Source organism: Gavia stellata, chromosome 2, assembly GCF_030936135.1.
Source record: "Gavia stellata isolate bGavSte3 chromosome 2, bGavSte3.hap2, whole genome shotgun sequence".
In the NCBI taxonomy this organism is placed as follows: domain Eukaryota; kingdom Metazoa; phylum Chordata; class Aves; order Gaviiformes; family Gaviidae; genus Gavia; species Gavia stellata.
Genome location: NC_082595.1, coordinates 2,010,743 through 2,023,608, shown reverse-complemented (window position 1 = coordinate 2,023,608; position 12,866 = coordinate 2,010,743). Strand labels below are relative to the sequence as shown.

The window sequence follows — 12,866 nt, the reverse complement described above, 5'->3', positions numbered from 1 at the left end:
CTGTTCAAAAACATAAACCAGGTGCTACACATTAGGAAAGGATTACAGAGCAGTATAGAAAATACCATCATCCCACTTCACAAAATCTCAAAAGGGGGAAAACAGCAGAACTGAAAAGGTTCAAAGAGCACCAACACTATGATCAAACGTACCAGTTTCCATTAAAAAAACAAACCTAAAGAAGCTGGTCTGGAAAAGACAACTGGAGGTCTATAAAAATCCTGAGTGATGAGGATATCCTAATACAACAGCTGGGAGGAAAGAGTTGATGCAACTAATAATAGCAAAGCTCAAAAAAAATTTAAGAAATAATAAATAAATAAAAAAGAGTGAGCACCTCTGCACATCAGGCAGATGAGCTGTGGAACCTCTTGCCAGAGTGATTCAAAGAAAGAGTAGGAAAAAGCCCACATAAGAAAAAAAACCATGGAAGGCTATTTAAAAAACAGAAATTGTATCATGCACAAGAAGCCGTTGAACCAAAAATGCCCTGAGGACTGGAGAGTAGCAGGGAGAAGTATTCCAGGCATTTGCCCTGGCCCAGAAGGGTGGGGACTTCTGTTACGTTTTTACTTAACGCTTTTCTAACTATTGAGAGAGGTATGTCTGCATGTGTGTATGTATGTAATATGTATAAAGGAGGGGAGGAGGGAGACACGGATGATTCAACTGTATATAAATGTATACTCTGTCTCTATATACCATGTAATTACATGCAATTTTAGCTAAAGCGTAAGATGTATGCCTAAATCAAACTGTTTATTTGGGATTGACTAGTTCTCCTAACATGCGTGAACACGTTCCTGAGGCTCACCCAGGACTTTTCTCCTCTTTAGAGAGCTATAAAGACACACAATGCCCATGTGTCAACACAAAATGTACCTAAGCATTTATACGCTTTAACCGTTACCTTTCAGTCAGCAATCAACACTATCAAACTTTATTGGCTGTCTAAGATAGAGATAAACGGCAGTGAGATAACCACTTTCACCTACACAGAACCTAAATGACTCTCATACTAAATACTCATACTAAATAAATATTTCTCATAATAAACAGAACTAAATAAATAGTTCTCATACTAAATAAATATTGAGTGATTCAGTATCTAATGGTTTATTTTTGTAAAAGAATCCTCATTTTCCATTTCTTCAGGAAATAAATGAATAACCCAGAATTTCATTAAACATACAAATAAAAACTATGAACAAGTTGAGCACTTTGCTAATGATACAAATGCTCTACCAAGAGAGGGCAGCAAAATACCTTGCAAACATTTCCTATCTTAGATAAAATTCCCATGCAATAAGATATATGAGATGAAATACACCACCCTTGAGAATAATTTGAAGTTTAAATTATTCTCACATATTGCTGAAGCATCCCTTTGTCAACAAGCAAAAAAACCACCCCAAACACTCAAAAACCCCCCAAAACCAAAAAACCACACACCACAATCCACTGCATTTTTACAATAGTTTTAAAGATTTTAAAGATTTTAATAAAGCTTTCAGACAGAAAAGCAAAAGTGGCACAGGTCAAAAGATGAATATGCCAGTAATGCAATCAAGTTGCTTCAACACAACTTAATGGGCAAGGATGAATTTCATAAACTAAGAAAGAACTACAGCTTAACAGGCGTAACAGTTGTAGATTAAAAAGATTAAGAACTCATTTTGCTAATTAAAAAAAGAAAGAGGATACATTTGTTTGCATTAAAACCCCCTGGTTTTGTTTAGTTAGCATTAGATAATGTCATTTTATTTTAAGATTTTGTCAGAGAACAAAATTATATTATGCAAAAGCATTAGTAGATTAAGAGTCACTACGTATCAATTAAAGCATTTCTGAAATGTCAAGACTTTGGTAGTCCTACAGCAAGGGGATGTTCAAAAACATTGTGAAAGCAATACATGAAAATCCTTCAGCCTTAGAATGCACGGTATCTAGCTACCAGGACAACTTTTGAAAAAGCTGAAGAGGTACTAAAAATGCCCCCGAAAGCTATCTTATAGTGAAATGCTAATTATGCTAAGGCAAAGTGATTCTAATTATTTTAAAGGTGTGAATTACTAGAACCCAAGAGCTAATTTACATTGAATGGTTGAGACAGTGCTATAAAACTGATCAGTACGTCAATCACGTGCAACGTATGTACTGTTACACGTGGTTTTCGATTCAGAGAGTCAACTTCAGAAGAGCTGCTACCTTTATCACACATTCTACTCATGAAACTTTCTTTTTGGATTTCAGTTAGTTCCATGGCAAAAGCATCTTAGGAAACATCACTTTGGGGTGTTGAGGGGGGTAGGGTTGTTGTTTTTAAATTAACTTACTTTAAAATTGCAACAGCTTTTGAAGTTATTTCCCATCTTTTTCTTGCCCTCATACTTTTGTCCAATTAAAGAGGTATGAGGAGGTATAGTCAGAGGATGAAGAATGAATCATATTTACAATACTAACTTGTCACTTTGAACTCTATCAGCATTAATCCTCCAGTTCTTTGGGCAGCCAAGAATCAGGAGTGTGACTACATTCTTGAAATAACACAAGAAGAAAAATGCAATGAGCAGAGTTAAGTGCACACGGTTGCATCCCTGATGAAAAAATCCCCACATTTTGCGATGGTGAAGGTGTTTAGAATTTCTCCTACAGAACTGCAAAACAGAATTACTGTTAGTTTATCCAGGTACACGCAAAGCCTTCCTAGTTTGTTCTGAATCAGAGCACAAAGGGGAATAACAATAAGTAGTGCTACTATCTCAGCTCTTGATGTTATATGAAATGAGCCAATACCTCATGTACACCAAGATCACTTTCTACCATGCCTTTTACTAGCAAGTAACATCACTGCATTCAAAAGAACGCAGCAACTAGGAAGCTATTCCAAAATAATACTATTCAATACCTTTAGATCTGTATTTTGGGGGTTGGGGGTGGGTGTGCGTAAATACGTTGTTTTAGCTTCTGCTCCTGGAGGTGAATGACTGACAGTGACCCTTTGGTCCCTTTGCTAAGGACTTCAACATAGTCATTCAGAAGAATTGAAGCCTCAATTTTCTTAAAATATGACCATTACCACATGGGTTGAAGGGAAGACAAAGTTCTCAATTAGATTAAGAAACTTCAATGTTTAAAACAATATTCTCTGTCAGAGCAGACTTAATAGCCAGAGAGAACCTGTCTTTTTCTGGAACGCTTTTCATGTTTAAGCCCATACCTTGGTCATCTGCAGAAGAGTTACTGCAAGGGTCTCAGTTTATGGAAAGACTGTCTCCTTCCACCAGAGAAAGTATCCCTCAGCATTAAGCAACTTTCACTGTGTCAGAAAACCAGAGCTGTTGTCACAAGGGCACCAAGAGGAAAAAACCTACATGTAACAAATCCATTGCTGAAACACTTTGTGAAGGCAAAGAGCTGTCTGCTCTGGCAGGTCACCTTGTTTCCTCAGGTGGAAGTTTTTCTCTATGTTCACATAAATCTTCAGGATTCGAACACTGGCTTGCTTTGCTCTTGGACATGAGATCAAGCCATTAAATTTTTTCCTAAAAAGATGATAGGAAACCACACCGAGAAGACCATATATCAACCTGAATAACAGAATTCAGCCACAAACCCGAAAGGCTTCTTGTCATGGAGCCAGATACATTAAAAACAGAGGTATTTCCATAAACAGTACAGACAGAAGCATCTTTGTATCACATCCAAATTCAACAGGCACTGAGCTGATAGACATTCCAAGATGAACAGAAACTGGTTTGAAATATTTGATCTTAAAACTCACTGTAGAAAACAAAGATCCAAGACAAAGCCTGCAGAAAACAAAATATCTTGAGGAACAGACCTGACTGAAGTAATTTCTGCATTGAGTGAAGAGGTCAGCTGCAGGCAGGTAATACCTAGTATTTGACAACTGTTAGTCATCGTTTATGAACACACCAATTTCATATTCCATTCTTTCTTGGCTGAGTAACTTGGTGTCAAAGCAAGGCATCAAATCACTCAGAAAGATCAACAGGAATACTATCCCTGTTTCATCTGCTTACAGATAGAACAACATGGATGGGGGGAAAAAAAGTCACTAATAGGATGAGTGTATTGGAAAAGGACATCAAAAGCGATCACTTGAGCCACTAAAAAAAGTCCAATTAAAAAAACCCAATAAAACAGATTCTCTCTTGAGGGGAGATTTTCAGATTTGTGTCCCACATCTTTTTTTTGCTTTTTCTGAAGAACAGTTTCTTGCTTGTGCTGTTACCTATTGTAAAACAAACAAACGTGGCGTAGTGGAGGACAGACACAAGGATGACACCCAAAAGGCAGCGTGAAGATTGACCATCGCTAGCTTAAAACATTGCAGTAATACATTCTGCACTTTATCTATTCTGAAAGTTACCATTAAGGCATTCTATATAAGAAACCAGATATGATTATAAGAAAAGTATTCAACCATGCATGCATCTTTCATTCTATGCTTCACTAGCTTTTTAAAAAAATGTTAATTTTATAACCCAACATAAAACAAGAAATCTAGGAATAACGCTACTATGTCAAAAGTTCTAAAGGTAAGTGTATAATACCAACCACAATTAATTATCAAAACCTGGATTCATCAACCCAAACCAATGGAGTTGTTCAAACTGTTGGTGATCTGGCCATTAAACTTACATTTACCAATTAAATAAACATTAAAATACATTTAACCATTAAAATATGGTTACAACTTTAAAAAGCTGCATTGCAATGACCAGCCAGCTTGACAAGAAAAAGTCCATAGTATTCCAGTCCTGGAGTCTCTATATGCCTAGACTTTCAGGGCTGCTCTGAGCTCTCACACCAGCTCCTCTAACCCTGCCTCAATCTATGGAACAATAAACAAGACAGTAACATTTGGAGTTTTATTCTAAAATGCTGAAAGCCCCAGCATGCGGGCATAGATACCATTATCTAATCCAACAGTCACTACCTACTAGAATACATCTCACATGATGGTTCTCCTCCTCCCACCACTGAGTCACTGCAACAAATGGAGCAGCTGGCTGCAAAGAGGCTACAGAACGTGTAGCTGAGCTAGAGGCGCCAGCACCAGATGCAGGGTGACCTCAGCTCCGTCTGAAGCACGTTGTCGTCTACAGAAGAGCAGCTACCTTGTGACTGCAAGGAACTGCATGTACTCTATGGGCATCGATTTAACTAGACACAGTCAACCTACTTTATCACTGTTACAACCGGTCATAGAAAGAACTAAAAAAGTGCTTGAACATTATTTTGAACTTAGCTGCCAGTTTGAGTTTTAACAGCTTAATCCTCTAATCTTCTTCTGCACAAGTTCAGAAAAGGAAAAGGTGTGTCTGCTATGGCCCTTCAAGTTTGCAGGAACTTACCCGAATAACAAAAACTGAGTATCAACATTAAACTTGCACTTCCATTTTTAATATAAAATATTTATTCATCATTCCAAAATTCAGCAATTACCACACAGCTCACTCTCACGTATTCAGTAGGTTTATGGGACCATACAGATCTCAAGACATACACATTAATGCTTATGTACCATGGAATGAACACACACCACCCCCCAAGTTCCATAATTCATTTACAAAGAGAAAATACAGTCCAAATCATGTCAATACAGATCGCATATTTCCATCAAACACAGGCAGCCTCCACTGAGACCGAGAGCCTTCATGAATAAAAAGTACACTTGATGCACCAATAACACAATCTCAGCAGAAGTGATCAATATTTAACCTCTCTGCATCTTCCTAGGCTCCCTCAGTTGCATAAGCTTCACTTTGCATCATCTGAGCTGAACTCTTGCTATGTGCTCTCACTAAAATTCTTACCAAGTTAGCTTTATTGTTTTTCAAGTACTAGACAGTCCAGACAGCTTCTACCTGAGCATACTGCATGTTGTTTCACAGAAACCCAGACAAGAGCTAGTCAACTTGATAAAATAAGCAAGAAACAGACACTTAGATCTGCAAAGTTTGTTCAAAGGCAAGAGGTTTGTGAAGTGAGTTTATATATATGCTCTGGAACTGACAACTACTTCCAGTTTCAACAGTGGAGGACCTCTGGTTCTTTAAACAGTAGTGAAAGGTAAGACTGTTTCAATTATGTCTTTTTAAGTGTAAAGTGTTCTTTGATACAAACTTAATTTAATGCAAAATTATAAAGGCATTTTAATTTACCACCCATATCATGACTTTGAAGCACTACGCAAATCTAGAGGTCATTACAGCTATCTCCAATATTCAAGCAGCTTTACCCTGACTGATCACTACCGCATGGAACACTTGCCCGGTTGGTTTGATTTGCCCGCACACTAGTGTGAAGACATCCTGAACACCAATATTTGGTCTACAGGCTGGGGTTTTTTTCCCCCCTCAAAGCGTCCAAAAATCAGGACACCAGCCATGTATTATTTCTCATTCCATTCTGATCACCAAAACCTGCAACACCATCCAACTCCTCCTGTTCTCCTTTCTACTCATGCATCTCAACTTGCATCAGCAGCAAGGACTTATTTTGTTCAGCAAAACACCAAATAAAATTTGATTGCTCCCAATGATGCAGGAGGAACTGCCTGTTCTTATGCTCCTCACACTTCCACAGCAATCCTCCCCTCTTCCACCTTAATTAGGAACTTCCCCCTCTTGGTATCTGTCAAATGCTCTACTGAAGTCCAGGAACTCCGCAGGAACAGCCTTTCTTCTTTTGCGAAAGAAAATTTTATCTGGGTATAGTTTACTGTGCTATGTTTTATCTGGTTAATTATTATTTTCTTCAAAAGTAGTTCTAAAGCTTTTCACATTAGCAAGGTCAAACTAAGAGGCTTTCATTTCCTTGATCAAAAGGGATTTAAGGTCTAACAACAAGCTTTTATGTTATAAGCTCAAATCACATTAGTTGCAAATAAGAAAATAAGAGAAAGAACTAGGTTTTATCAGTCAAGCAAAAACTGGTAACCAACCAGCATGATAAAGGCATGAAGAGGCAACTATAAACCTCAAGGTTATTAGATACAGGATTTCTAATAGAGAAAGGGCTCTATTAATGCTCTTTGATCAAACCTCATCAAGGCTAGTTTTCCTCACCTTGATCTTTTCAACTTATTATGTAAACTACCGGAACACTTGAACTTACCTGGCAGAAGCCAGATCGCAGGAAGTCATCTGGGCACATCAAATTTTAGAAAAAAAGTAAGAATCTCAGTAGAAGTATTATCTACTTCCATTGGCAACTCCCTCTCAGGGGTATCGTAGTGAGTATGGCCGAGACAGAACTAATTGCATAAAAGGGAACCACAATAACCAAAAATCTGGAAAAATGTAGAACAGTTTCTAATCCCAATTTCATGTTTTGCATTAAACAGGAAAAACCCACAGAACTGAAATTTTTGCAGAAAGGGTGATTTCAAAGAGACATTTTCCAAAGTGTTAACTAGGATACTTGTCAGAATCATCCTTCAAGCAACATCCATATTCAATCGCAGCAATTAAGACAGCAATTTTGCCAATGTAGTCAAAAGACTGCTTAATGGAAGAGCACTCTTCTCAGTCTGCTAAACATGTCAGTGTTACCCAACATCTATCGCTATTCAGTACTGTAACCAGACGGCACCCAGTACCTCTCCATAAAGCCAGTTACTAAGTCTCTGAAAGCTAAACTTGACAGAACTAAGGAAAACTTTACTGTGAATGGGAAGAAACTGTGAATGGAGTGCGAATGAGAGGCACTAAAAAAAGTCATTATTATACCAGAACTCTGTTTTCCAGAAACTTCGAGGACAAGAAAAAAGAAATGAAGTCTTTAGGATGAGATAAACAACACTGACCAATGGGTCTTTTTGCTTCTGTCTCTTTTTGTCTCCCATCCTACTATGCAATGCAGAGGCTGGAAAGATCCAAATGGCTGCAGGCTGTCCCATGAAACTACCTCAGCAAGCTCAACTTTTTCAAGTTCACACTGATGTAACTTTGATCTGCTGGAAACCCTTAGTTTAGGCATTAAAAAACCCCCTTTGATTCCATCTACACCATGTCTCCGGGATGCAAACTTCATGCAGATTTTGTAACACACACAGCACGCAATACAATCATATGACAGTATCCTATGGACCATTCTCATACCCTAAATCAAAAAGCCACCTACTATATTATATTCATATGCCTGTAACTAAGCAAATAGTTCTAATCTGAGATCATCTAATCAATCCATATACCTTTAAAGAAATCCTGCTTCCTCAAAATAAGCTGACGGATACATGGCACAACTTCAAAAGCAAAGGAAAACTGGAAACAGTACATCTGGCCACTAACTAGAGAAAGGTCATGGGCTGTGGGAAATCGGTAGAAACCAGGCTACCAGGGACAGAAAGTGACAGGCAAACTTTCCTTTCTTTAAATTGTTATAGCTGCATTGCTACTGAACTGTAGGATGCAGGGTTTTTTTCTTTCAGTATTTCCACACGTTTTCAAAACAGCTCAGGAATTATAGATGTAATAATTACTAATTTACAGGGAAAAAAATATAAATTCTTTTACCGTAGTTAAAAATTAAGATTAGCAAAATCTCAGAAAAAATACTTTCAATCTGTAAAGTAAAAAGCACTCCTTTATGTCTATTGGTAATAAGAAACCTACTTTTCTAGCACAGTCACACACCAAGTTTTAACAGTATCACTCCAATCCATGATACAAACTAGAATTGTAAGCAAACTTGAAGTATTTAACAATTACAAACCCCCCTAATATTCCACTGTTGTGTTTATGTGAACTTGTAACATTTTTGAGTACTTACGACAGAAGTCGGTCAAGTTTTGGTCCATTACGTCCCTGAAGGACGGCAGGCGGCTTGTATACCTTCATTATCCCTTACAATCTATACACTTCCTCTGTTTCAGGTGTTCTTGGTCTCTTTATTTATGAAGCAGTGATGATTTTGAAGTTATTTATAAACATTAACTCATTAAATTCCCGAGTGTCATATTAGATACCAACTCAGTGACTCATATTCCTGACAATATATTTATCATGGCTGGAAGAGAAGGTAAATTTACATGCACGAGTAGCACACAGAGGCATGCCATGAACTAATCTCTTTTTTTAAAATGGTATTTGACATTAAGTAACTCTGAAGTTATTAACAAATACGTATGTCAATTGAAGTTGGCTCACTATCAAACAATCAGTGGAATTTATAAACACTGCCTGACTACCACTGACAAAATGAAAAACAACCCATATAACAAAAAATCCCTTCATTTTTGAGGATGAAAAAATGGAAGCTGGAGTGTTTTAAAGCTTGTTATCACTGTACTTAAATGAGTGCAAGTCAAGGAAAATTAGAGTTATCTTCAAGTACTCCCTGACAGGGAAAACATACACCATGTGTTAAGGTTTCTCAAAGGAAAGTAACAAAGTTATCAATTCACCAGGCAAAATTATTTCATTGACCACCGTATGCGTAATCTTGGCCTCATAAAAACGTCAGTGTTTTAGAACGCACATCTGGTCCTAGTGGCTTTACAGATTGTCATCACCGCACAGTATACAATGCAGATATTCAAGTAACAAGCTCTGCAGCAAAATAAACAAAGTAGTATTATTACTTTAGCACTTTTACTCAAATTGTAAGGCATCTAAATCCTTTCTAAAATAGAGAAAAATCTTTGAACCAAAATAATACACTTTTGTTGCCAATGATCTAATTTAATTCATCAGTTCCCAACTTCCCCAAGATTCTTGAACACTGGTTATAAAAGTGAGGGAAAACATCAGATCAGTTGAAGACCTCTCTTTAATATGCCATTCTTCACCAGTCACTCCTTTGGCAAAATATTTCTGAGGAAATGTTTCTACTTGTGCCTAGGAAAACCCTGAAGCTACAAGCCACATAATTTAACTTTGAAATTAGTCCTGCTTTGAGGAGAGGGTTGGACTAGATCACCTCCACAGGGTCCCCTTTTCAACTTTAATTTTTATGTAAGCAGATTTTTTTCCTCAGGCTTAGAGTAATTTAAAAAATATTTTCCTGAACTTAACATGGGAGTCGGTCAAACCCTACTGAATCCACAGGTACACTTAAGGGGAGGGATATGAGACCAGCACTTAAAGCCAACTATTATCAAGCTACATCTTAAACAAAATCGCCACCCCACAGACACACATTTCACGAGCAATAGACTTAGCAAAGCCTGCCCTTCTACTGATCCGTCACAAACCCCCGGTTCCTTCCTACACAGTAACATTTATTCCCTTCTCTTGCATTTCCTGTAGTCTTACTGCTCCCCACAGAATTCAATCCTGCCCACGCTGCCTTTACTGAGACTGGAAATGTCACTTGTAGGTATATGAAAAGTAATAGATACCTAAACCTTTTCTTCCCAACTATTTACTACTCTCTACATTATGGTAGTAAGACTATTGTTATTACAGTCTGCAAGCTGAAAGACACTTACCACAGAAGAGAAGCTGTAGCTTAGAGATAATTGAACTGTATTATAACCATATAGTCACAGTAGTAAAGAGACCAGAAAAGCATCTGTGAAATGTTTTAACAATATTACATTTTCTTCTTAGGCTTAATGACACAACAGCAATAGTCTTTCCACAGACAATCTGGCTAGCAGCATGAGTAAACACTCATTCCAGTTCTCGATCCTTTTTTAGGGGAAAAACAAATCAAAACCAGGACCAGACTTCAAAGAGGACATTATATTAGATGAAAACAAGTAGAGCACACTGATCAAGTAAGAAAGTGAAGCCATAAGAATGCCATCTAACAATATGCCCTCTACACACAAAAAATTTCAAGAGAGACTTGCGGAGCTCTTAACATGGGGCAGCACTTTTTTCTGAAGAGACATCTATCTACAATGCTTCTCTGAAAAGTATTTCAGCTTTTTAAATTTCAATTAATACAGCCTTCTAAAAGAACAGAAAGGAAGTAAAAATATGAAAAGCCATTTCTGTAGAACAGGAAAAAATATCGAAAGAAAAAAGCTTTTTAAAAGTCTGTCAAAAGAAGTGACATAAAAGACCTTTATCATGACAGCAGATTTGCATGTAAACACGAACAGACAGACTTGTAATAAGCTTCTTGCTATTTGTTTTTAAACAAGGAGACTTTCAGATAAAGCGATCCCTGCTCAGATTTAAGAACATACTGCAGAAAAGAAATGGATAAGCATGACCAGTTTTGATGTCAAAGCTTTGTTCAACACGTATAGCTAGTTTATCAAATCTATAATATGAATTATTCCCAAATTAGCAATCTGATTCTGCTCACCTTGGCATAAACAAACTAAATGCAAAATGTCAAAATGGAAAAGACTTCAGTGCCAACTAGACCCAACATGTTAAAATATTCTTCCAGTTACCACTGAAAGCTATTAAGTGCATTTACACCATCAAACTAGACCACTTCCTATTTATTCAAGAATCCTGCATCTGTACTGCATGTGACCTAAATCGCTCCCAGCATCCCTTCTGGAAGGGAACAGCTAATCTCCTGGGAGTATTTTGATGGTAAAATAATCCAGGACTGCACCACAGGCAGTATGCTTGAGACAGCCCAAGGTCTTGCTGTTTTCATTTAACCCAGACTGAAATAGCACTATCCTACAAGACTTTGCCATTTCATGTACCCATATCCCAGACACTCAACCTACAGCACTAACCCGTATTGCCATGCACCAAAAGCAGGAATATGGCAAACTAGAAAGTTTGTTCCCAGAACTTGGCACGTGATATCTAGTGATTATTAAAAGGCACTGAAAAAACCCCATATGTTAAAAATGCTACGGGTCTGAAAAATATCCCACAGGGCATGGGACAGGGTACAGTGGCTTTTCATTGAAGGGAACAGCTTAGCTTGGAGGAGTGCCAAGTGCTGAGAGGAACAGGGACTACTCCCTGAGGGCAGCACAGATATAACCAGTATTACTACAGCTGAAAGTTAAACTACTAAAGGCTCCATAAATTTATACACTAAAAGCAGAAAATGAAGGTTTCTTTGCTAAAGAACTAATATAGTATAAAGGTGAACAAGCTTTTCAATACAGTATTTTGATCTAGTGCATCTACATCCAGGAACAAAAAATGTCATTCTCCATGATGATTTAATTCTCTACTTCTAAAAGGTTAAAACTTCCTTCCTTGCTTGCTGCTTTCTTATTTATACACCTATGTCAAAAACTGAAGACACAACAGTCACTGGAAACTTAGTCAGTCTGGCTGAAAATGACTGCAGTGAAATCTTCCAAGGCTTCCCATCTGACCCACAACTCTTCCACGACAGGCCATAGCAACGGCTTTGGTTGAATGGGTGGAGATCACAAACATGGGACCTAGATACAACCAAAGTTTTTACACAAGAAAGCTGCACTACTGAAAACTGCAACCATACGGATGCTGCCCTAATGCAAGCGAGTAATTATAAGTTCTTGACATTTAATTTCTCATCATTAGTGACGAGTTATTACCTTCTTTAATTGAACAGCTGTTCACTTATAATACCGTACCTTCTCTGGATTTCCAATTCTTCTTGTGATGGACCATTTTGTACTTGAGACGGAAGCTGCGAATTCTGTCGAGGCAATGTAGGACCTAAAAGGGAAGACAGACCATAAATTAATGATCTGAACTTTTACTTTGCAAAAAAGGCACAAAATCAAGGAAAAAGGCCAGCCATCACATGACATTATAGGAACTGTTTACTTCTGCTTTTTAAGCCAGACAAGCTCAACAACATAATACAGCAAATAAAAACTGCAACAAATGTTACCTTACATATTTGCAGAATGGATTTATTTCACATGGATGAAAAGGTTTCACAGAAATGCAAAATAAATTTTATAT

General features: G+C 37.5%; 1 protein-coding gene across 4 annotated transcripts in view; it reads right to left on the bottom strand.

The window, feature by feature from the left end:
- Positions 1 to 12,866, bottom strand: part of ENAH (ENAH actin regulator) — a 99,886-nt gene that overhangs the window by 25,488 nt on the left and 61,532 nt on the right. For all 4 annotated transcript variants that reach the window (XM_059830055.1, XM_059830060.1, XM_059830068.1 and 1 more), the window contains exon 4: positions 12,530 to 12,614. In XM_059830055.1, the coding sequence (XP_059686038.1) occupies positions 12,530 to 12,614 (85 nt within the window). The remainder of the gene's footprint in view (positions 1 to 12,529; positions 12,615 to 12,866) is intronic.